This window comes from Euprymna scolopes, chromosome 30, assembly GCF_053919585.1.
Source record: "Euprymna scolopes isolate OS-2025 chromosome 30, ASM5391958v1, whole genome shotgun sequence".
Classification (NCBI taxonomy): Eukaryota; Metazoa; Mollusca; class Cephalopoda; order Sepiida; family Sepiolidae; genus Euprymna; species Euprymna scolopes.
The window spans coordinates 36,414,329-36,440,949 of record NC_136511.1 but is presented as its reverse complement, the minus strand read 5'-3'; the positions used below and the strand labels follow the sequence as shown (position 1 = coordinate 36,440,949).

At 36.2% G+C, this 26,621-nt stretch overlaps 1 protein-coding gene across 1 annotated transcript in view; it reads right to left on the bottom strand.

Annotated features, from left to right (window-relative positions):
• Window positions 1-26,621, bottom strand: part of LOC145254505 (hemocyanin G-type, units Oda to Odg-like) — a 44,780-nt gene that overhangs the window by 15,422 nt on the left and 2,737 nt on the right. The window contains exons 2-9 of the mRNA XM_080113030.1: window positions 24,652-24,676; window positions 19,534-20,769; window positions 10,985-11,447; window positions 9,326-10,107; window positions 6,748-7,986; window positions 3,522-4,769; window positions 1,283-2,304; window positions 111-348 (exon numbers count right to left, since the gene is read on the bottom strand). Coding sequence (XP_079969156.1) covers window positions 111-348; window positions 1,283-2,304; window positions 3,522-4,769; window positions 6,748-7,986; window positions 9,326-10,107; window positions 10,985-11,447; window positions 19,534-20,769; window positions 24,652-24,676 — 6,253 coding nt within the window. The remainder of the gene's footprint in view (window positions 1-110; window positions 349-1,282; window positions 2,305-3,521; window positions 4,770-6,747; window positions 7,987-9,325; window positions 10,108-10,984; window positions 11,448-19,533; window positions 20,770-24,651; window positions 24,677-26,621) is intronic.

The following is a 26,621-nucleotide window of genomic DNA, read 5'->3' as shown; positions in this document are numbered from 1 at the left end:
ATAACTTATTATATATATGTGTGTGTAGCTATCGGTATAAATGTTCACCGTTTGTTTCTGCTTTTATTTTATTTTTTTATTTTTTTTGTTTTTGTTTTTATCAGTCTTACCTGCAGCTGGGATGCGGATGATGGTTGGTTCTGGCAAAACATCAAATAATTCTGTGCCATTTTGAGCAACGACCTTCATTTTGATGGTAAAGTGAGAATCGTCATCCAGGTGCATGTCTCGCAGGATATCGGTAATTTCCATTCGGTAGAGACGATCAAATGCCCAAGGCATTTCGGCACTTCCTCCCAAAACAGAGAAATGGCTTCCCTCGTGACAATCACCCACGTCTGGACAAACCTGAAGTCACAAATGATGTTATAGAGATTAGACCAATTTGCATAAACTGCCGTATATTTCGGCGTATAAGGCGACCGTCAGATAAGACGAGGTACACAATTGGAGCAAATTTTAATAGAGACCGAATATAACAAATCTTATGCACTGAACCTCTTTCAGCGAGATTTGATGAGACGATAATGTCTATATAATGCATCAAATCCGGGCACCCGGTTTCGAATAACAGAAAAATAGTTTAACGTCGTCCATAGTTAGGAAAGTTATTTTACTGTCCCTTCGAAATCCGCCCTCGATAAGTTCAACATTTCCAAGTTATCGCAGTACTCATAATAGTAATGTTAATAGTAATAATACTAATACTACTGCTTCTGCTACTACTACTACTACTACTACTACTACTATTATTATTATTACAACAACATACAATAATAATAATAATTGTCACTCAAATCCTAACAAAGACCAATAGCTGCTGCCAACGAGAAATCAATGGCAAGCAGCTGTTGCGATAATGCAAATTTATTTGACAATTTTATCGAAAGAGGTGGAGAGTACTGGAAACCAGGGGAGACTTGTTGTCACTCAGCTTCCAGGGAACACTACAGGCTGTTTTCAGGGAAAGATCTCTGAAGACCTGTGTAAAAGCTCCTTGTGAGCCAATAATAATAATAATAATAATAATAATAATAATAATAATGATAACAATAATAATAACAATAACAATAATAATAATAATAACAATAATAATAATAATAACAATTACAATAATAATAATAATAATAATAATATTTTATTTTAAAGTTTCTAAAGATCTATACCATTTCGTTGATCGCTAAACTAAACTTCACTTTAAATGTAAAAGTTCTGAAATGTTGGCTGTTTTGTTATTGGTCATTATCCTTGATGATTTACCGTAATGAAACAAGTGACTTACCTCAAACGTCGCGTAAGCAGAGCTGCCAAATCCATGAAGCAAGAATCCAACAAACGTGCGATCTTTCTGCTTTTCGTGTCGAATGTAAGACTCCAGTTGAGGAATGGACATACCGTTCATTTCTAACATGTCGTATTCGTAATGGAAGTGGTCTTTATAGTTGAACACATCGACCGGTTTGGAGTACTTTTCGGTAATGGGGTTCAAGTTGTACGGAGATCCGAAAGAGAATGGTTTCAATGGTTCGCTCATCAATTCGAGGGCACAGTTCGACTCGTATGCTGGAAGTCCACGGAATTTCTGCAGTTCTTGCCAGATGACCCATAGACGATCAACATTGGCATGGTGCAGGTAGAACAGGGGATCATAAGCGGCGTAGTGTAGATGGTTCAGGGAATACATTTCTTTGCCGCCAAGCCAGGAATGGATAGCGTTGTGGACAATTTCGAATTGGATTTCAAAATCACAGTAGTCGGTTTGTTCGAGAGCCAAGATAATATTGTCAAAGAGCCAGGTCTGTTTTCCGAGAGCGGGCTGTTCAAATAAATGTTCATTTACATCTCGGGCGGTCATGGCTTCGGCGCTGATAAAGCTGATGTGACCGTGATTGAAAGGATTAAACATCTCGACACCTGTGAAAGGGTCGGTGTATTTCTCCGCAGCCATGAAACTTGGAATTTCTTTCATTGGATACGTCCAGTCCCAGTAAGGTACGCCGACGATGGCACCGTGTCTGTGCAGAGATTGTTCGAATTGGACGACGTACAACCTGTGCCATTGTGGGAAGGTGGCCATGCCGTGGACACAGCATGCGTACTGGCGTTTGTCTGTTTCGCTGGTACACAACGGGGGAAGGGCGTGGAAGGAAGCAATGCTTTCGAATCCGCTCGAAGATTTATCCTTCTGCATACGTTTCAGGGCATGCATCAAAGAATTGGTTTCCTGTAAAGAGAGGCGACCCACACTCTTTCGGACTACGTTTCCGCGGATGGATTTTTCAGTTGGAGCGTGGTCGGCGCTTTCTGAAATTTAGAGAAAAACGCAGGCTTTAATATTGCCAACATTCTACAAAAATATATGAAACGAAATACGAGATATCAGTTTAATAAAATATTCTGGGCTGGGTTAATGGCGGAGAAGAGTTGACGTAGTTTATCTATTTTGCTTGCAGACCGCATCAGCTCTAATTGTATTTGAAGTCGCTGTAGCCAATTCCATAGTCCGTAACGCTCTCTATTTGGCTAATAATCCCTTCCTTTAGAAACGAAATCCTGAATTTATCTATATACTATTAAAATTTATGCTGCATTTTTTAGTATGTCTACTATATATATATATATATATATATATATATATATATATATATATATATATATATATATATATATATATGTATATATATGAATTACGATGTCCTTATCCAAATTCGACTTACATATGAGTTCAAACTAGATACATGTTTCATAAATTTAAGTAAGTAATATAGTATAATATCTTTTAAATATAGTATAATAGTATAAGAAATGCGTAAATATGTTTTAAACGAAGTGGCGTTTTCTTAATAATCCGCAAAAAAATAGACATAAAAGTAATTCGACGTTAGAAGAGAATTATTTTTACTTAAAAAATAATTTCTAAATTCATCGTAATTACTCTTCCGTGCTAATACAAAGTAACATTTTTTCACGGAATTTTACAAATATTTGTTTCGTACTAGCAATAAAGCGATAAAAGTTTAGTAAAAATTTTCATATCTAAGTTTAGGAGTGGATACAAACTAGCTTATTAAAAGATATTCATGAATATTTATTATTTAATGTAGTGATTGACATCATTAGCAATTATTTTATTATTTATTAACACTTTAATAATTATAATATATATATATATATATTTAATATATAATATATATATATATAATATCTAATTAAGCGCGGAATTCGACGAGTTTCGTCTCACACCAACAATGTTGTTACCAGTAAATTGTCCACTCATCTGGATCATTTCCGGTAGACATATTCTATTGCTTATAGATAGTAATTATGATAGTAATTCCGAAATTGGAGAGAAGTTTATCACTTGTAGCCTGAGATGGTCTTAATTGATAATTCCTTGAGGATAATATTGTTGCTAACTCGTTTTAAAGTTCTAATTTGACATTGTATAGCTTTACGTCACCAGAAAAATGTTTACGTGCATAACCAGTGTATCAGAATGATTATAAAAAACATATGCTTACCTGTTTTGGGGACGGAAATTATGGTTGGGTCTGGGAAAACCTTCTGCATGATTCGCGATCCATTAACAGCTGTCACCTCGGTTATGACCCGGAAGTGACTGTTTTCGTTGAGTCCTAGTTTCTTCAGGTCATCTGTAATCTCGTAACGGAACAGTCTGTCGAATTGCCAAGGCATCTCGGTGTCTCCTCCCAAAACCGAGAAAATCCCTGCATAGTTACCACAGTTCTCTTCATCAACCCGAGTAGGGACACAGATGTAAAGACGGACGTCAGCCGACGCTTTGATGCCATGCAACAAGAAGCCAACAAAGACACGATCGTGATCCTGTTTTTGCCGCAACATCCTATCTAATTGACGAATGCTGAGTCCGGCAAAGGACAGGGTGTCGTATTTGTAATGCAAAACATTCTGATAATCGAACACGTCGTTCGGTCTGCTGTGCGTGAATGTCAGCTTGTCCTGGTTAGCCGTACTGTTGCTAAATGGCCGCATTGGTTGGTTCATCTGGGGTAGAGCACAGTTCGCCTCGTTGAATGACAACTTCCGGTAACGCTGAAGCTCTTGCCAAATCGCCCACAAGCGATCCACATTGCTATGGTGAAGGAAGAAAACGGGATCGTAGGCAGCGTAGTCTAGGGAAGACATGGAGTGGGGGTCGCGACCGCCAAGCCAGGAATGGATTGTGTTGTGGAGCACTTCGAAATGAACCTCAAACTCACAGAAATCGGTCTGCTCAAATGCAAACAGCGTGTGATCATAAAGATATCTGTTATTAAACAACTGCGATTGAGGGTCACGATCAGTTATGGCGTGTTCGAAGGTGATCTCGCCTTTAAAGAAAGGATTCGCCTCAATATGGAGAGTACGGGAATTGTAGTAAGAAGCCTCGCTGAAGAATTTCGGTAAATGTTTGAACGGTTCTACCCAATCCCAGTAGGGTACGGCAACTCCAGAACCGTGAGCTAATAATTCGTTTTCGACCAAAGTCACGTACAGACGATGCCAATGTGGGAATGTAGGCATGCCGTGAAGGCAGCAGGTGAAAACCTTGGTACCATCTTCATTTGGACATTGAGCTGGAAGGCCGTGGAATGCAGCTATCTTTTCGTATTTCCCACTCTTTGCGACTTGTTTAAAGGCGTTCCTCAAAGACTCTACCTCTCCGGCGCTGAGGTGATCCAAATTTTTTCGGATGCGATTAGCACTAGTGACGGGGTTTATCCAAATTTTCGAATCTTTATACTGGCCTGAAAGTAAAAAAGAAAAAGAAAAGCCGATAATACAATATTTCCTTATACAAAATTACTTTATTATTGTTGTTGTTGTTTGTTTGTTTGTTTATTTGTTTGTTTGTTTGTTTGTCTTTTGTTTGTTTCTTCACAATGATGTGATGCTTTACACCAGTTACTTTTTCACTCAAGAGCGGTTCACATAGACGTCTACTAATACAGGTTTATTGTTAGTGTAACAGTTACGACCCTTGAATACTATTCGCATTTTGACATTCAGTTCTTGGAATATTTGTGCTTGTCTAAAAGAAAATGTAAATTAAGCAAAACAATATTTACCTAAACGAAAAGAAAATATTTTTTGTTGTTTTTGCACATATTTCTTTTTATCAAGTTCATCTTTATGTAAAATATTAGCTTGGTGCAAAGATAATGTCATTTTCTGCCGTTCAACTTCAAGTCAAAAAATGGCATTATTTTTGCACCAACCTATTACATCGTTCAGGTACTAATCGCAACGTAATCGATGATTTTGTCCAAAATGAGATAATTAATGGTTTCGGTTGTTTCAATTTCAATCTGCTAAAACATTTATTGAGGATGTTCAAAATGAAACCCTAACCCGACACCCTAACCCGACACCCTATAATAATTTCTTCATGTGAAAGTTAGATGTTTCAGTCAAACACTGATCTATGAACTTCCGGGGGAAGGGAGCGTTAATTTCATAAAAAATTACATTAATCGATTTTATCCTAAATTCTACGCCCGATGTAGAAACTATGCATGGATAAAATTAAGCTTAATAGTTAAATGAAATCAATCATCTATTTAGAAACTATAAAAAAAAATTAATAATTACTTAATGAGCGTTCATTTTTCAAGGGAATGTGCAAATTAGGTAACCTTTATTTAGTAGCTCGCATATCCATGACTGAGTACATTAAATAGTTCGTTGTAATAACTTTTAAACAGAAAACGTACGCTTTTAACATTAATATCAGAGTAAGTAGAAAAAAAACTTTAGATATAGCTAGGTAAGTAGTAATAAGCATGTATAGAAATCGTTATAATTTTTACTTGAATAGCTTGCGTTTTAGCGTAACTGATACGGCGCTTGACTGCTGGTCGCATTTTGATACGGCAGGTTGTTTAAGTTTTGCATCCCGATGTGGGTAAACTTGTAACGACAAGCCACACTGATGAACGTTTAACGACGAAACAGCTGTATACTGCTTAAAAATGTTTCAATGCTGTATCACAATTTAACATGATATGTATTTTCCAAGTGGAGTTGATACAGTTCAGAAAAAAAAAAGTTTTATAATTTCGGTTCGTAAAATAATAAAGTGTTATCAAAAAACCAAGTAGGTAAGTACACAAATTAATCTCGGAAGAATAATACATAAAAAAAAGAAAGAAAAACAAGCGATGAATAACTGGTCGAAACATATTGCCAGGCGAAGGGATTAGTTACATACTACTTAAGTATAGTTTGAATTGTGAACAAACAAATAAACAGAAATACGACTTGATTATAATATATATAGTGTTGTATTTCTCGAACTAAGTAGCTTGTGTGTTAGCATAACATATACGAGCCTTGACTGTTTGCAGTATTTAGATATCACCTGTCATTTGATTTACGAATCCCAAAATGAATACGCTCGCTACGTCTAGCCACGCTGATTAGTTGTGAAAGACGAAACAGGTAACTTTCGAAAATTTTATACATGGTTATCCAAAGACGTCTCATATATATATATATATATATATATATATATATATGTGTGTGTGTGTGTGTGTGTGTGTGTGTGTGTGTGTGTGCGTGTGTGTGTGTGTGTGCGTATCAATGTTTTATTAACAAGGCAAGCTCAATCTTTAGCATGGACTAGAACTTATAAATATATATTCATTTCTAAAACATATTATTTTATAGCAATTCATAATTCATATATACACACACACACCATTGAATATTTGGTTTAATACTTACCAAGACCTGGTTGAAACACGACTGTCGGGTTGAGTTTGACGTTCTTGACAGTTTCACCCTTCATATCCTTAACGTCATATTCAATATGATATTTGTCGGTGTAATGTAACTTCATTTCGTCCATCACATGAGTGATGTCCGATTTGTACGATCGATCGAACTTCCATGGCATTTCGTTTTCACTTCCCAACACGTAGAACTCGCCAGCTTTCATTTTATTATCACTTGCATCGTCTTTAATAAAGTACTCAACGAGAAGAGATTTCTTTAGACCTTCCAGCATAAACGTGACAAACACTCGGTTCTTCGCCTTTCGTCGGTTGATTTCTCGTGACAGTTGTGGAATAGACAGACCGTTCAGTTCTAACGTGTCGTATTCGTAGTGGAAAACCTTCTTGTAGTCAAACACGTCGAAAGGAACAGAATGTTCACGTGTCTGTTGGTAAGGGTTGATCTCACTCGACAAGCTGAACGGAGACATTGGTCGGCGTAACATTTCAATGGCGCAGTTGGCCGAATTGTACGACTTGCCACGGAACTTCTGCAGCGCTTGCCATGTAGCCCAGATCCTGTCGACGTTTGAATGATGCAGCATAAAGATTGGGTCAAACGCAGAGTACTCAAGGGATGACATCGAGTACATCTCGGTTCCACCGACCAAGGCATGAATGTGGTTATGGGCGATTTCGAACTGAACTTCAAAATCACAGAAATTTTCCTGTTCCAATGCATAAAATATCTCATCAGCAAGGTGGGTATAATGTCCGAATTTGGGTTGTTCAAAGAGAGTTGCTGATGGGGCTCGACTTGTTTTAGCACCGGCCTCATCAATGGCACCACTGAAGAATGGGTTAGGATGTACCTCGCCCTTCTCGTCTGTGTATTGCTCTTCTGTTACAAGTGCTGGAAGATCGGTGATGGGTCGGGTCCAGTCCCAATAAGGAATACCTCCATTATAACCTTTATCTCTGAGTCCATTTTCAAAGTTTAGAGTAAGTAATCTGTGCCAATGGGGGAAGGTGGCCATTCCATGTTGACAACAGGCATATTTCACTTCAGCTTCAGGACTCGGACACCATTTCGTAGAACCGTGGAAAGCGGCTACTTGTTGGTAACCAGTGACAGTTTTATCGGCCGCAAAAGCAGCCAATGCTGCTCGAAGTTCAGTCATTTCGTGATGGGTCATACTAGCAATGTCTTTCCTCGAACGGTGCATTTCGTCAAATTTCACACTTTCCACTGCAAATAAAAATAAGATAAAATATATTTCATATTATTTCTGAATGATGTCAATAAAAGTTTAAACGCATTCTAAAAGATGGAATAATTTTTTTTTTCTTCATTTTGTTTATATATTTGAATAAAGAAATGAACAATCAACAACTCTGTTTTCTCTTCATTTTCAAATATATACATCAGTATTATTTGTTAAATACATGCTGCTAAGCACTTAATATTTATTCGATATTCCTTAGAAACTTTCTCTTTCGATAAATGCCGGATGTCTGTCTGGGTCGGTTAACACACTAAGCATTACTACTTAAAGGTATGGTGATATTTAATTTATATAAATATTGCAAAATGTACGTCGTACAAATTCATTGTCAATTTTTATATTATTTTCCTTTATATTAATATTTTAGAATTAATTAGTCCAAAAAGGATCGATATGTTTATAAAAATAATACCATGTTCCTCTGTTTTTGTTAAAATGCTGTAAAACAGAAACTCGGCCCATTATCTAAAAAGGAACATAATGTTAATTATAATAATGTTAACATAATGTTAATCATAATAATGTTAACATAATGTTAATTATAATAATGTTAACATAATGTTAATTATAATAATGTTAAAATAATATTAATCATAATAATATTAACATAATGTTAATTATAATAATTTTATTTATTTACTTGAAAGCTTTGGGGGATGTGTAGCCACCGTTTAGTTGCCATTACTCCCAAGTCCACTCTGACCCGGAGTGGTAGTACCTGTTAGGGTCCCAACTATGGGTTAAATAGAAACTGACTTGAAAAAACATTCTACTAAAAAACTTTTGTTCCAAATAACAACAACAACAACAACAACAACAACAACTATTAATCAACCCAACCTGAAAATCAATTGCAGATGAAAGACATTCGGACTAATGAGAACCCAGTCATCAGTCAAAACACTGGGCCATGACTTTAGAACCAATCAAATGTAAGGGTTACTATTCTTTATTTTAAAGTCTATATAAGAAAAAATTTTCACATTTGTAAATTTTGTGAAGGGCTTAATTTGATAATGAAGCAAGTTAAATGAAAGAAATCCCACTTCCGTCATAATCATTTCCTTCATTAAAATTAAAACATCGGTCTTACTCTAATTTTCATAAGAAATTGTGTTTGTTTAATTCTAATTTAAGGTTTTCTGATTTAAAAGAGTAAGTTGTAATTGAATTAATTATGATTTTAATTGTTATCATATTTTCCCATTAGAAACAGAAGAGGACAGTTTGTAAAACCCAACGTAGACGGATAGATCAATAGGTTATTTACAAGCACAAAAAAGGGAAACCGATTGTATTTACCTATTGGTGGCGTGTAGATGACAATTGGTGCCGGAATGATGGTGGGCGGCAACGCAGTTCCATTCATGTCTTTAATGTCAACGCGCAGCGAATATTCGCCAAAGTGATCGACTCCCAGAGCAGCCAATGCATGGGTGATTTCATGTTTGTAGACTCGATCAAATCTCCACGTCATTTCTTTGCTGCCGCCAAGTATGGCAATTGAACCAGCCATAAATTCGTTTTCTCCCGCCACAACGTACAGGTCGACATTGGCTGACGTGTGGATGCCCATCAGAAGGAAACCGGCAAATACGCGTTTCTTGGCTTCGTTTTCCTCGATGTGATGTTGCAGTTCCTGGATGGACATGCCCCCAAAGAACAGGGTATCATACGTGTACTTCAGTTCGGTTCTGTAATCGTAGATATCGGTGGGGACCGAGTGTGAATGAGTCAGTTCATCGTTGTTGAGGGGTGCCTCGAATGCAAATGGTTTCAATGGTTGATGGACGTCTGAATTTGCGCAGTGAGCCTTGTATGGTAGTCCTCTTTGGATTTGAAGGGCTTGCCAAATCGCCCACAACCTGTCGACTTGCGAGTGATGTAACCAAAACATTGGGTCAAATGACGTGTAATGCAAAGCGGCCATGGAGTAAGGCTCGTCACCTCCAACCCAAGCATGGATGGCGTTGTGAGTCACTTCAAACTGAACCTCAAAATCACAGAAATCGTGTTGCTCAAATGCCAACATCATGCCGTCATACAAATAGCCATGATCTCCGACAGTCGGTTTTTTAAATAATCTACAAAAATAAAAGAAAATATTAAATAAAATAATTTATGAAAGACAAAGTTATACAAACAAAATTCAATGGGAACTTAGGAATGCCATGATTACCTCCCGTTTAATATACTTTTAACTATATATAGACGGGTTACCATACGCCATATTGTAAACTTACTGTCAACATTTTTTTTTCATCTTTGACTCTGGTATGAGTGAAGCTACCTAAAGCAGGGAGTGGGGCATTTTCCCTCATTTCCAATCGTTGGTTTAATATCAGTTTCAAAATAAATGTATAATTGTCTAAAATTGTCTGTAAAATATATTTCCTAGACTTTTACGAAATTCATTTACTTACAAAAATCAAAATTGTTTTAACATCAACAAACTTTGATCTCATAAGTTTTATCCGCTCTTCTGAACACTAACCAATCTTAATAAGGCAAAAGAAGCCGCCACATAGAAATATACACATCTCAATGTTATTCCATTCAATTACTATTCATTTTATCATCTGCTTCTAATCTTTTCTCCATCTTATCTTTCAAACTTATTTACGGACGCGAATGATCGCATCACTGATTGAAATCGATATTTCATATCATAAGTATTTCCGCTGCTGGCTTAATTTTTATCAGGCAAACTGGTCAGATAAAAAATTAATTCAACGCCATCCAATAAATAACAGTCGGCATAATGAACTTTAATCCTATAAGTTTAATCCACTCTATTAATTTTAATAATACAATTAATTTTAATAATACAAAATACAAAATAGCAGTTTGTGTTCAACTATTGGTTTAAAATTCATGCGTTACATGAATGCTTAGATATTAAACAATCCTAAAGGGGTTGATACGCTGTAAAATAAACAAATCAAATTGTTCTATACAAACCTTTCATCAATCTTTCTCGAGGTGAAGACATCGGCATGCAAAAAGTCAATCGGTGCCCGGAAGAATGGGTTTGGTTTCGTCTCTTTTGTGTAAGGGTCAACGTAAGTCTCATCAGAAAGAAGATGGGGAATACTTGTCAATGGTTTGGTCCAGTCCCAATATGGCACTCCGATGGGTGAACCACGAGCGGACAAGGCATCTTCAAACTGAACGATAACCAATCTGTGCCAATGAGGGAAGGTGGCCATACCGTGGGCACAGCAGGCCACACGGTTGAGGGCATCTGGTCGAGGGCACTTGGCCGGAAGACCGTGGAATTCGGCCAGGGCTTGGTAACCATTGATGGACTTATCAGCCATGAAACGTTCCATCGCAATTCTTAATTCGTAGTCTTCTTCTTTTGTTAATCGGTTGATGTCTTTTCGGGTTTTTAGTCGCGTTTCGTCAACCTCTCGCATCGCCGCTGAAAAAGTGAAAGTTTATAAAAATTATTATTTTTTTTACTGATGTGCAAGATTACTTTTATTTTTTTTTTAACTCTACTATTTATATGTGTATTTCATAAGTGTCATAGCCAGAGGAAATTAGCGGGGTAAAATTTGACATGTGTAGGAAAGAATAAGTAAACAGCACATAAATTATATGATATCAACGACCCCTGAAATCTCATGACAAAAACTGCGTTTATGAGATTTCATGAAATGCGGAAAACTATACAAAGGTAAGATTTGTCGCCCCTTAAAAGTAAGGCTAAAAGAACACCATAAAGCCGTGACAAGGAGGGAGGATCGAAAAGTCGGGAAAAGTTGATCACATATGGAAAGAAAAAGGAATACACTTGCATTTATGGGTCGATATCAAAATAATTGACAGGATGTCAGATGGAGAGTTAGACGATTTAAAGAAGCAGTGCATTTGCTAAAAAAAGAAAATATATAAAGTAGACCAAGCATAGATATCAGCAGTATAGGGGAACCTCTAATTATAAGGAAAAACAAAAATTATACCACCTCCCTTAAAATTCCAAACTTTAAACACAATTTTTTTCACACGTACAAAACCACGGCGAAGAAAATAAAAACAACTCCAAGAATACGAAACCATTTATCTCCTCTTTCTTTTGCAAGATACCTGACGAAGTTCGGAGGCTGCACCGACCGAAACGTTGCACAAGTAACACTCAAGATGAGAACAATACTCCGATCAAAAAAGTAATAAAATTAACGACGAAGTTAAAGACAATTTTAGGAACTGAAATAAAGTGGATCGATGTGCATCGAATAAAATGATGTCTTAAATCATTAGATGCAGAAAACTTAAGTTCTCTCCCACTACCACATCAGAGTTAATTAATCTACCATATAAAATTATCTTATCGTATTTTCAAAGTCAAAGTCAAATTCAAATAGCAATCCGTCTGATATATCGATACTTGCTTTCAACTAGCTCATTTTCGGACTTTTTTCCACTAATTCATTAGCACGAATAGATGTTATTTTTGGTTCAGTTTTTATTATTAACTAGCAGTATTATCTGGCCTTGGCTTTGGTTTCTTTGATGCCGTTTTTATACTTACTGTTATCTGTATCTTTGGTAATTCCAATATTTTTTTTTTTTTTTTTTTGTAATCCTAAAATTATTTTAGTAAATTACGGTTATATTGACACCTTACTGATCAACATAGCCCACACACAGTAGATGCAAGGTGTCAGAAACAATCCAATTTCTCTGATTTGCCCCATTAGCAGCTATTCTTCCAGCTCAAAACCAACTACTTTGGCGAGGTTTTGGGGGGGGCATGATTTTTTGAACCGTTTGCGAAAGAAACCACAAGATCAACATCGACTATCTATTCGTTGTAAGAATTTATGTGGTTGTCGCTGTATAGTTCTATAATTAGTCAACTGTATCGAAAAATTCCTTATCATATGTTGTGCTTGATTGTTGGGGCCTATGTTTTGTTAAACTGACATCTAAGAAACCTCTGAATCACATTTTCACTAAATGTGTGTGTAGCATGTTTTGCAATTTCTTCAGGATCAGTTGCTTGTTCAATGGACGTTCAAAAACAGAAACATAATTTACTTTTGCATTGCTAAAAAACACATAAACGTTCAAGTCTTATAAAATATCTAAGCAGTTAAGGAAAAAATTAAGCAATTTACGTGCGGAGTTTGAACCTACAGACCACGTCATGCAAAAAAAAAACAAAAACAAAAAAAAACACGTTATCAACTTATCAACAGTAGAATTTTCACGGCCCGTTGTTCTATCATTGTTGCTAAGTGACGACATGAAAAAATGGCTTAACCAATGATAGATAAATTAAAATAACGGTTTCGAATATCGATTATCGGTAATTATCGAGGGTTTTCTAAGACAAAACTTTACTAAGATCACTCTCAAACTTATACAGTAAAGTTCTGTAATTTTTAAAGAAAATCTGTTCCGCCGTTTCGGAGTCTATAAGGAACAAACTCACACACACAGACAAAGTTGCGTGTATATGATTGTAGAGATTAACTAATTCGGCTAAGAAAACTGTTAGTCACCATCATAGATTAAAGGGAAATTATCGTGTTCTAGCCTCTGGATTAATCATACATTAGTATTTGTTCTTTGCTATTAAGCCATTACTAAAACGAAAATTCTAAAAGTTACTATTTAAAATAATAATTTGTTTATCAAATTAAATCTTTCAAATTAATTTCAATTTTTCTGAAACAATTCAGTCATTTTTTTTTTCTTTTACTCTCGAGCAACGCTGGGTAAGTACGGCTAGTTATGAATAAAGCAAAAAGTATTTTTTTTTCCACAATTGTCTGTGTTAGTCCATTGCAATTAACAACAACAGAGGAGTTTTTTTTATACAGGGGGGTCACCACTTATCAAGGCCCGAAGGCCACTCAGGGATAAGGGTTATTGCGTGTACAGTAATCAATGAGATAGTATTGTAGTAATCATTAGTATTGGGGGTTTTGATAGAGTGTCTTACTTAAGGGAGCGGTTTGTCAGGAGTTTGTTTATATTGGACTTGAAGACGTCCAAGTTGTAGTAATGGTGGGAAACAGGCAAGCGGCAGAGATTTCCATTGGCGTGCAGTTCTAAGAAAGAAGCTTTGCTCATGGAATCTACGTTTGGATTTAGGAACAGATAAAGAGTGGGGAAAATTTTTGACAGTAGTTTCAGCCAGACGGGTGTTTCTCGTGAAAGATTGGCGAGGGGGGAACGAGGGACTGGAGCTCAGACGAGCACCTGCCATGGAAATAGCGATAAAATAAAGACAGGCTTGCAACGTCTCTTCTGTGGGAGAGAGGTTGCAGGGAAGAGAAAAGGGCATCCCCACTAAACCACGAAGTCTATTTTGTATTCTGTCAAGGCAGGATAGGCTGTTTTTAGCAGCTCCTGCCCAGATGTGGCAGCAGTACTCCATCATTGGACGTACTTGGCTTTTAAAGAAACCGACATTTTGTTACGTTCGCAGTAATAAAAAATCAATCGCCCGGGAAAAAATAGGCACAAAACGATCGTCAGCGTTGGACTCCAACAGTGATTCTTCAAAGCAGAGGCTATGCAATATTTATACATTTTCTATTTATAAATATACAATTACCTACATATTACCTACATACTATTTACAATACAATTACCTACATTCTCCAAAATAAATATTATGCATTAGCATATCAAATTATTATTTCATCAGAAATATTAAATTTATCATTTTACTATTATTTCCAAGCATATTTACTCAATCGGTAATATTTACTAACTCCCCCAATGAGAGAGGGGGGGATGTGACACAAGGCCAGAAGGTCGAACGAATAAGCCAGCGCCCCTACAGGAGGAGCACTTTGGCCCTGCAAAAATAATTTTGAGTAGCTCCGTCGGAATTCCCCGGCGAGGGCGCCTTAGACAACAAATAATAAATTTGCTACTCATGAAAGCCGGGTGGCTCAGCATGAGAGGGTTGACCTCCTATGGCTACACAGAACATTTGCCTCAGTCCGACAGCTAAAAGTCCATTGAAATGGTTCAGTTTCTGTTCGGAACCTCGACTGGCGTACTATGAGAGTTGGTAACAGTTACTCGTTCCAGTTGATTCGTGAGAATAGTGCACCTGATCAAACAAATTCTTGTATATTTCTCTGAAGAAGAAACTCTAAAGTTAAAAGGTAATAAAAACGAAGATGTAAAAAAAGTTCCTCTTTCAAAGAATAATTTATTTACGAAATAAAATTTCTTTTTCGTTTTTTTTTTTTTACAAAGGGGTCACCACTTATCAAGGCTCGAAAGTCACTCAAGGATAAGGTTTAATGTGTGAACGGTAATCATTAAGACAATAGCATAGTAATCGTTAATAGCGGAAATTTTGTATGCTTTGATTATTTAAAGGGACGGTTCAACAAAAACTTGTTTACATTGGACTTGAAGACAACAATATTGTAGTCAGCTGGAAAGCAGACCAGCGGAACAGAGTTCCACAGCCAGGAAGTTCTATGAAAGAAACTTTATTAATGGAATCTACATTTAGGTTTAGGCACAGGTAGAGAGTATGGAAAATTATTGATGAAGGCTTTAGCTAGACAAGTGTTTATTGTGAAAGTTTGGCGAGGGGGAACGTATATTGAAGCTCAGACAAGCACTTGCCATGGAAATAATAATAGAGCAGAAACATGCTAGCAATGTCTCTTCTGTAGTAAAGAGTTTGAAAGGAAAATAAAAGGCATCACCCACTAGATTTCGAAGTCGGCTTTAAATTTCCATTGCTTAGTAAACAAATTAGTCATTGTTTAACGTTGGCTATGTGCAACTAGTGATGAATGAAGAAAACGATACTGCTTTCACAATCGTCTGCGCCAATTCATTGTAATTAACAACAGTAGGGCGAGTCTACTTCAGCCAAGAAGTCGGCATTTCGGCCAGTAAAAATAATTCAACTGGCCGGAAAAATAGGCACAAAAGCGATGTTTAACCTTTTTTGTACCAATGTTCCTTAAATGGAACATAGTTTTCAACGTACTATAGAAATTGTAATTTTGCTTTAAATTCAATTTTTATAAGTTATTTCTATTAAAGTAGCTTCATTTTACTCCAGATTTATGAAAACTTTTATAAATTATTCTTATAGTTATATTTAAAGCAAAATTACAATTTCTATAGTATGTTGAAAACTATGTTCCATTTAAGGAACATTGGTACAAAAAAGGTTAATGCCAAAGGAATGAGCCCAATGAAAAGTGAGAGGCAATACATTTGGACATATTGCCTGAATTAATTCATCTCATTGGCACTCAAAATTATAGTGTGAAATTATTATTTTATTAATCGAATCCATCCACTTCATTAATAACATTTTCGCGCATCAGTTTATTAGTAATATTAGCAGGCCGCCCGGTGCTGTCCGGTCGTAAAATGTGCATAAATATTATATTTTAATTAATGCAGATATTTTATTTATGTAAACAGAAATACCACAACATATCCCCTCCCAGCGAAAGGGAACTTTGTGGCCTTCGGGCCGGGATCAAAGTGTAGTATCTGTTCCGACAGATGCTGCACTTAAGATAATTTGTACCAGTCAATGGAGGGGAAACCCTCTATACTGGGACAATTATTATTTTTGGTAACCAGAGTGCCCCCTTTTTGCCTACTTTAAGGGGAGCTGGTTTTTACCTCACATTAAAAACGGCCTTGTGCCTAATTTGCTCAGTGGGGGAGCAAATAAATACCATCTGTTCCGGCAGATACTGCACTTAAGATAATTTGTACCAGTCAATGGAGGGGAAACCCTCTATACTGGGACAATTATTATTTTTGGTAACCAGAGTGCCCCCTTTTTGCCTACTTTTAGGGGAGCTGGTTTTTACCTCACATTAAAAACGGCCTTGTGCCTAATTTGCTCAGTGGGGGAGCAAATAAATACCATCTGTTCCGGCAGATACTGCACTTAAGATGATTTGTACCAGTCAATGGAGGGGAAACCCTCTATACTGGGACAATTATTATTTTTGGTAACCAGAGTGCCCCCTTTTTGCCTACTTTTAGGGGAGCTGGTTTTTACCTCACATTAAAAACGGCCTTGTGCCTAATTTGCTCAGTGGGGGAGCAAATAAATACCATCTGTTCCGGCAGATACTGCAAGCAAAGACCAGATGTGGGGGAAACCCCACATACCTGACCTTTAACCAGCTCCCATTTCCCACCTCTCGGGAGCTGGTCCCCTTTTTCCCTTCCTCCTCCCTTCACTCCTCACATTAAAAATTGGCCTTGTGCCTAATTTGCTCGGTAGGGGAGCAAATAAATACCATCTGTTCCGGCAGATACTGCACTTAAGATGATTTGTACCAGTCAATGGAGGGGAAACCCTCTATACTGGGACAATTATTATTTTTGGTAACCAGAGTGCTCCCTTTTTGCCTACTTTTAGGGGAGCTGGTTTTTACCTCACATTAAAAACGGCCTTGTGCCTAATTTGCTCTGTGGGGGAGCAAATAAATACCATCTGTTCCGGCAGATACTGCAAGCTATGACTAGCTAGGACTAGCTATGACTAGCAAAGACCAGATGTGGGGGCAACCCCACATGCCTGACCTTTAACCAGCTCCCATTTCCCACCTCTCGGGAGCTGGTCCCCTTTTTCCCTTCCCCCTCCCTTCACTCCTCACATTAAAAATCGGCCTTGTGCCTAATTTGCTCGGTGGGGGAGCAAATAAATACCATCTGTTCCGGCAGATGCTGCAAGCTATGACTAGCTATGTCTAGCAAAGACCAGATGTGGGGGCAACCCCACATGCCTGACCATTAACCGGCTCCCATTTCCCACCTCTCGGGAGCTGGTCCCCTTTTTCCCTTCCCCCTCCCTTCGCTCCTCACATTGAAAATCGGCCTTGTGCCTGATTTGCTCCGTTGGGGGAGCAAATAAATACCATCTGTTCCGACAGATACTGCAAGCTATGACTAGCTATGACTAGCAAAGACCAGATGTGGGGGCAACCCCACATGCCTGACCTTTAACCAGCTCCCATTTCCCCCCTTCCTTCACTCCTCACATTAAAAATCGGCCTTGTGCCTAATTTGCTCGGTGGGGGAACAAATAAATACCATCTGTTCCGGCGGATGCTGCAATCAAAGACCATTGCCCTTGCGGCAATCTTCTGGTCCATGTAGGGGCAACCTTACATACCAGTGTGCAAATCACTATCCAGCTTCCATTTCCCACCTCTCGGGAGCTGGTCCCATTTTCCCTTCCCCCTCCCCCCTCTCTCTCTGTCCATACATTAAAAAACGGCCTTGTGCCTAATTTGTTCAGTGGGGAAGCAAATAAATACAATAAACAGAAATACCGCAGGTATTGAACATAACGTTGAACTCCTTTAAAAAATGAAGTAAAAACGGAAAAAACTGAGACATGTGGATGCAAGTATTATGTTTTTTTTCTTAAACAGTTCACTTCTTGTAAGTAAAAAAAGATAAGTTTAAAGATAGTGAGTCAAGTACAATAGCCATTAGACCAGTTTGACACGATTTTTAAAAAGTGTTTCCAATTCAACTTTTACGTAACACAAGGAAACTGTTATGTTTCAGGACCGCGCATGCGCAGTCGTAAAACAATTGAAAATAGATACAAATCCGATTACACCCACGTAGTAATTTTTCAATTTTGACTCTTTAACAGCGTTTTTTTTTCTTATAAAAACCAATTAAAAAGTTTTCCACTTATCTGAATACTCTATATACCAAATTTCAATTAAATATATGGGCTAAGAAGTGTCCTCACACACATTCTCATTTTTATAGATATATAGAGTAGATTAGCGCAATTTTTAACCTGATTATAAAGTTTTTTTTATTAATATTTCCCTTCCGTTAAAAAAATCTAAAGATAAGTTTGATAGATGTATATATATAGATATATATATAATTTTGCAATATTTATGGTCAGTAGATTTCGGGAGAATTTAATAATACAACACAATTAAAAAAATGATTTTCTTTAAATCAATATGAAATTTGTAAAGTCTAAATTACTATAGTTTGGATATAGAAATCACAATCCAAAGGCAATCCCAACGAATGGACTTTGTCAGTAATTTCAATTGAGAGGTGATACAACATTTAAATCACTAATAAAATTATTCATTAAATCTGCTCTCAAACTGTTCAGTTATTTTTTACTATTATTTATGAAGACACACATTTCCTTGGTAACATTTTGCGCACTTGTTTATTAGTAATACTAGTGCAATTTTTTAATCTGATTTTACAAGTGTTTTTTTTTTTACATATTTATCTGCTAGAAAAATAATCAAAAAAGAGTTTAAATAAATTTTTTTTTGTAATATTTATTATCAATAGATTTTCAGGACATTATTATCATTATATAATACAATTAATAAATGATTTTCTTTAAGTAATCATGAAATTTCTGCAAACCTTTTTATTTTTCCTTAATTTTATATTTTATCTGAAATGTTAAATTTATAAATTAGTACATATCTTTTTCCAACCCCGAGCTCGACCTTGGAATGTACTAAACAAATACTTACGGTCATGATGATCTTTAGCCGGGATGAAAGAGACAGTTGCAGTTGGAAGAATATCATCTCTCAAAAGAGTTCCATTGATTGCAGTTACAACAGTTTGGATATAGAAGTCCCCATCCAAGGGCAATCCCAACGAATGGACTTTGTCAGTAATTTCAAACAGATAAGGATAAGCAAAATGCCATGGCATCTCATGTCTGCCGCCAAGAATGAAGAATTCACCGGCATAATTGTCGCAGTTGTCACTGTGTCGGCCATCTTTGTTTGGAATGCAAATACTGATTCGTACATTGGCAGATGTTTTGATTCCTCCTAATCTGAAATTAGCAAACACTCTTGCTTTAGATTTGCGTTGTTTCAGTAAATTATCCAGTTCTGCGATGCTCATTCCATTTAAAGTCAAATCATCATATTCATATTCCAAATGATCGTATGCGAACACGTTGCTAGGTTTAGCGTTGTCCTTGGTGAGAGCGACCGGATTTGTCTCACGACCAAACGGTTCCATTGGTTTATGGAAAAGGTTCAATCCACAATTGGCTTGCGGTGAAAGACCTCTGTGTTTTTGAAGGGCCTGCCACAAAGCAAATTGTCGTTCAACATTGGAATGATGCAAGAAGAAGAGTGGGTCATAAGATGTATATTCCAGACTGGACATAGAGTGCTTTATACGACCTCCGACCAAATAGTGGATGGGGTTATGGGCTACCTCAAACTGGACTTCGAAATGACAGAAATCTTCGTATTCCAAAGCGTTGAGCACTCCTTCTAAAAGAAAATTCTGATGTCCTTTTTGAGAAGCTTCATATAATCTAGCGTCAACAGCCCTGGCCGTGACTTTATTTTCAAATTTGATCTCGCCAGAATAGAAGACATTCTTCTTTGCCTTTTTACCACTTGGGTCAATAAACAATGGATGTTGTACGAGTTCTGGAAGATGTGTCATGGGTCGGGTCCAATCCCAATAAGGGACACCAAGTTTTGAACCGTGGGCGGCCATTGCTTGTTCGAACTGCACCATGTAGAGCCTATGCCACATCGGGAAGGTAGGCATACCATGCAGACAGCACACAATGGTTGAACCATCAGCAGCTTTACAATCAGCTGGTTCTCCGTGGTAGGCAGATATGGCTTGGTAACCTGTTGGTCCTTCATCGTCCTGCATACTGCGTAAAGCTACTTGCAGTTCAAGAATCTCATCCGAGGTCAGTTGGTCGACATTTTTACGCATGAATTTGCCTGTAAAAAAAGGAAGACATTTTAAGTTAAAATCACGCTGTTTTAAACGAAATAGAAAGTTAATGTATATGTTGTAGGTAGGTTTATGTGTACAATGAAAATATATTGTATTTTTTATACAGCATATTCACGTTGAGACATCGGTTCTTATTAGATAACTGAAGGTAAGCAACGTTTAGTCTATCCAGTACCAGATGGGTGACTATTTAGGAATACTATACTACCTCAGGGTAAAAGTAAAAATGCTTCATATCCTGTCTGGCTGTAACTAAAGTTTAATAATTAATGACTTTCCATAATCACATTGGCACACCGCTTCTCGTTAAACCACTAAAATTAAGCAACGTTGAGCTAGGTCACTACCAGATGGATAAGCATTTAGTAATACCAGGCGCTGTATGTAGGAGGCTGTTGACCTCTTCCTGCAATAACTGCAAAAACTTAACATCGTCATCTCCCCTGACCGGAATACACATGCGATTAGGAACCACCTGTAAACTTGATATTCCCATGAAACTTACTCCTTCAGTGGATGCCGGTTCAACCCGCCTAGGCTAAATGCTGCTTGCCTTATATCTTTTTTTTGTGTTCGCCTTTTACACACTTTTTAATGAGGAGATAGAATGACTAAGAAGCATAGCAACGTTAACACTAGTTTTCATTAGATCACCGAAGGTAAGAGACGTTGACCATGGTCATTATCAGATGGGAGACCATTTGTGAATACCAGGCGTTGCATTTGGGAGGACGGCAGCATCTTTTAGTAAAAACTGCAAAATCTAATCGTGTCAAACCCTAAGATGACCGAAATATATATGCGATTGGAAACCGATTTTGTATTTAATCTGCCCTAGAAACTCCCTCGTTGGAGGAAGAGGCTGTTTTAACCGGATCCCTGTATCAGGAAATTACAAGAATGGAGAGGGTAGTTATTGCTTAATAGATTACGTGAGAGATGAAATAAAGTATGAACATGTAAGGAAGGTTTCTTTTCTTTGTGTTTATTTGTAAGACGTTATGAAAAGAAGAAACAGGTGTTTGATATTTGTTTTATGTTGATTAATTGGACTGTTATTCTCATTTTGGGTTTTATTAGCACTAAGATATTTGTTAAAAGTTTTCTAGGGCCCAATTTTTCAGGATATCTATACTAATCAATGACCTCCCTAAACACATACTTAAATCATTCATTGACATCTATGCTGATGACATGACCATCTACGGCAACACATCAAAGTCTGTTAATGACAAAGTTCTCTCTGATTCTCTCTCCTCTGATCTCGAGCGCGTGGTTTAGTGGGGGAAGACGTGGCTGATTACCTTTAATGCATCTTAGACCAAACTCCTATCCTTACATCATCAACGCTCTGATCCCCATCTGGCATCAATTGGGATGGATGGCTCTCGTCTGGGAGAGGCCCCGTGTTTTGACAAGCTTCTGGGTTTGATCTTTACTCCTGATCTGAAATGGAACACGTACATCAAGTCTGTTGCCAAGGTCGCTGGAAAGATAATGGGATCCTTCTACCGCTCCAGAAGATATCTCTCTACTGATGCAATTCTCTATGTATATAAAAGCCAAGTATGTCCAAGGATGGAATACTGCTGCCATATCTGGGCAGGAGCTGCTAAAAACAGCCTATCCTGTCTTGACAGAGTACAAAATAGACTTCGTGGCTTAGTGGGGGATGCCCTTTTCTCTTCCCTGCAACCTCTCTCCCACAGAAGAGACGTTGCGAGCCTATCCTTGTTTTATCGTTATTTCCATGGCAGGTGCTCGTCTGAACTCCAATCTCTGGTCCCCCTCGCCAATCTTTCACAAAAAACACCCATCTAGCTGAATCCACTGTGAAAAATTTCCCCCACTCCTTATCTGTGCCTAAATCCAAAAGTGGATTCCATGAACAAAGCTTCTTTCTTAGAACTGTATGCCTGTGGAACTCTGTTCCGTCTGCCTGCTTCCCACCTGACTACAACTTGGATGTGTTCAAGTCCAACGTTAACAAATTCCTAATGAACCGCCCCCTTAAGTAAACACTTCATCAAATCTCCACACTAAAGTAATGTACTTGCAATAACCCTTATCCCTGAGTGGCTTCCGGGCCTTGATAAGTGGTGACCACTGTGTAAAAAAAAACCAAAAAAAAACCCAACTAATTGTGAAAAAATAGTGTTAAATATGTTAACTATTGGATGGAACGGATGGAGAAGTATACGTATGAATGGAAATATGACAGATATCTGTGTTTTTTAATAATCAAATCTTGGGTGATGAGACAAACTATTACAAATACCCCCAAGAGTATAAAAATACAGATAGCTTAATTTTTACTGTGAAACCATCGCACAATTAAACAGTTATCAAAATAAAAATGAAATATGTTTAAATTTTAATTCAATCCATTATATAAAAAAATTATAAAATCAACCGCGTGTTTTCTATAGAGCAATGTAGATTACAATGGATTGTGGACCAAGTCACTATAAAGAGGCACGTAAAGATTCCACCTGGTGCACCACGGTGGGTCCCCAACTAGAGCAGTAAATCAATCGATTCGATTTTAAAAAATAGGCGATTCCACCGATTTCAATGACGATAAACGTATTGGAGGTGTGAAACATTCATTGATTCTTATTCAATCCCTGGCAACGTCAGGTCTCCTTGCCAGTATTTAAAATATATTTTTCGTCAAAATGCAGGTGCTTGTTTAACAATAGACATATTTATTACTTACTAGCCTGGGAGCGGGTCGTTGCCCGGGTGTTTGGAGGTTTATGTTAAACAAAAAAAAATTTTTTTTTTAATTTTGATTCCAATTATGACCCCTTAACATTTATTATTTTGGGCTCAAATCAAGTTATTAAGTTAGATCCATAATTTCAAGTGTTTAGACCCAAAATTGGCAGAGGAGTTTGGTAGAGTTTTCAAAGGCCAAATCGTTGAACTTTGACCCTTTAACAGCCAAATTTCTGCCCGAAAACCGATTACAAAGATTTTCCCAAATCTCAATCCACTGTATATCAAATTTCGAGTCTGTAGACTTAAAATTGACAGAGATATTGTGTAGGGAAATGTACACAGACAGACAGACAGACACACACACACACACACACACATAGACACTTTCACTTTTATAGATATATAGATTCACTAAAAAGTCAACTTAGTCTTAAGAGCATAAAAATTTAGATAAACGCAGTAAAAAAAGACATAGTGACACGGAATAAGAGGAATAAAGTAGCAACCCTAGTTAAAGTCAGTGTCTCTAATGATGTTGGTTTAAACAAAGCAGGGAGTAAGAAGATAGTGAAATTCAAAGGTCTTACATACTACATGAAAAGAAACTGGGATCTTAAGAAGGCCTCGATCATTCCAGTAATTATAGAATTTTAAAAACAACCTGGAGTACATACTCGGTGGACCAAGTGCAATAGAGATATGCACGATTGCGTTTAAAGGAACGGTTGGAATCTTAAAAAGATCTATCAGTTGGAGTTTCTGAAATAGCGAGTTGAATATCTGGCATCTGGTAGGATGCCTCGTCCCCAGCAAAAACAAAAAAGTTACGAAAATAGAAAAAAAAAAGTTTCTAATTCATTCATTTGATGATAAAAATAAATTTGAAGTAAATTTTAAAAAAATGAAAGAAACGAAGAAATTTTAATAAATTTTTTTTGTTTGTTTTGTGTGTGTGTGTGTGTGTGTGTGTGTGTGTGTGTGTGAAAATAATAGTGTCATTCAGAAAGTTCCGCAAGCAGAATATGACTCAAGTATTGGCGCTTGCTTATTACTAATTCATATTTTAATGAATGCAAATTAAAATTCCATTAAAATTCCATTAAAATTTCATTAAAATCGAAAATTAAAGAATCGTTACTTACTTGTAGCAGTGATGTCATACACGAACTGAAAAGAGAAAATAAAACATTAAAATCTGACTTCAGTTTATTTTAGATAAATTGCTATTATTTGCCATATATATATATATATATATATATATATATATATATATATATATATATATATATATATATATATATATATATATAAATTTAAAGGAGATTAGAATAATAGTCTAAAGAGCTAAGTGTATTTTAATGTAATAGTGAAATTACTAGTTTAATTAAAATACAGGAAATGCTCGTTGTAATTTAGATATATAATAAGCTCGATAGTTAAATGTCCTAGAGCTAATTCAATATTAAGTAATGTGATTTATAATTTAAAATTTTTTTAAATTTTTAAAATTTAAAAATCAAAATTTAATTAAATTAAAAATCAGTTTCATAAGAAGGAACAACAACAAAGTCAATTATCTGTACGATCGTTTCGGAAATCCGTGCTTTTTATTTGTGGTATACATGAAGTCACGTAGAACAATTATACATAGTTTTTTTTGGTAAGCACGGTCTCCTCATCAGCAAATTTAGGAGGATTTCTATTGAATTGAAAAGACACCAAAAATAAACCTAGCATTAAAAGTAAGGCAGATGAATCTGAAAAATTGAAGTAAAAGGTTTGGATTTAAAATTTATAAGAAAATTAATAAGAAAATTGGTATAGGTTAGAGATAGAAATGAGTAGAAAATATATATATATATATATATATATATATATATATATATATATATATATATATATATATATATATATATATGTATATATATATCCAAAGGGGTTAGAATTGAATTGTGAACATAGAGGACAGCAGGTTATATTTCTGGATTTAGATGTTCGTATGCCGTATAAGGATAATACTTGCCCTGCTTTTTATGTTTTATGGAACCATTATGTCAGAGTTTTTTTAGAATAGCTCGCGTTACTTTAAAATTAAAATATTTAAACAGTTAAATAAAGCATTTGTTCGTTTTCCTGGTGCTTTTGAATCGTATAAAATTAACCAGAATATATTAATAAAGGAAATCCAGAACTTTATTAGTAATGTATAAAATGTATTATATAAAATAATGAAAAAAGAACAGTGTATATATTATAAATATTTTTAACCTTTACATATTTTTAATTTTCAATAAATAAGAATGTAAATATACAAAATACTAATCATAGTGGGGGGTGATAAGTAGTCAAACGGATTAATCCTAATCTTATAAATACAAAACTGGTAAATTAAAAAATATATCCATTTTTAATTTGGAAACAGATGAATCTCACAGATAAGGAATTCATTTTTATAACATGAATAGGTAGCTTAATTAATTAAGAAAAGGAAACTAGATCTAATATCTGTAACATTGTTTTTATTTTTAAGGTTAAGGGAGGTGCTGTTTGATCAACACTGCTGGCGGGCCATGATTTAATATACTGTTTTGTTTTTAAATCCCCGGAACAGTGTTTCATGGTAAACAGCTAATGAGCCCTTAAATTAACATTAGGACGATAGTGATTTCGACAGAGAAAGTTGATGCATTGATTTCAGGGGATTAAATGACTTACTGATTAAATAGTTTTCTAACGAATGATAAAAAAATATAAAAATTAAATAATTTTTTATATAGTTTTAAAGGTTAAAAAACTTCCAAGAATTTTTTTTTTTTTAATTACATTTTCACCCCAAACAAGGCACATTGCCACTTTGGCGTAGGGGGCTACTATCAGGGGAAACAACTACTGGGGTACTATGTAGGGATTTGGGCAGCTAGATGTTGATTCACGTTGCACTTGAACTTCTGCACGTCAGTACAGTTGGGGAAGCAGTGACCTGAAATGGAATTCCAAATCTAGCGGTTCTGGAGAATATATATATATATATATATATATATATATATATATATATATATATATATTGCTTTTGAATTTTTTTTATTGAATGGAGTCATTATGGGTGAAAAAA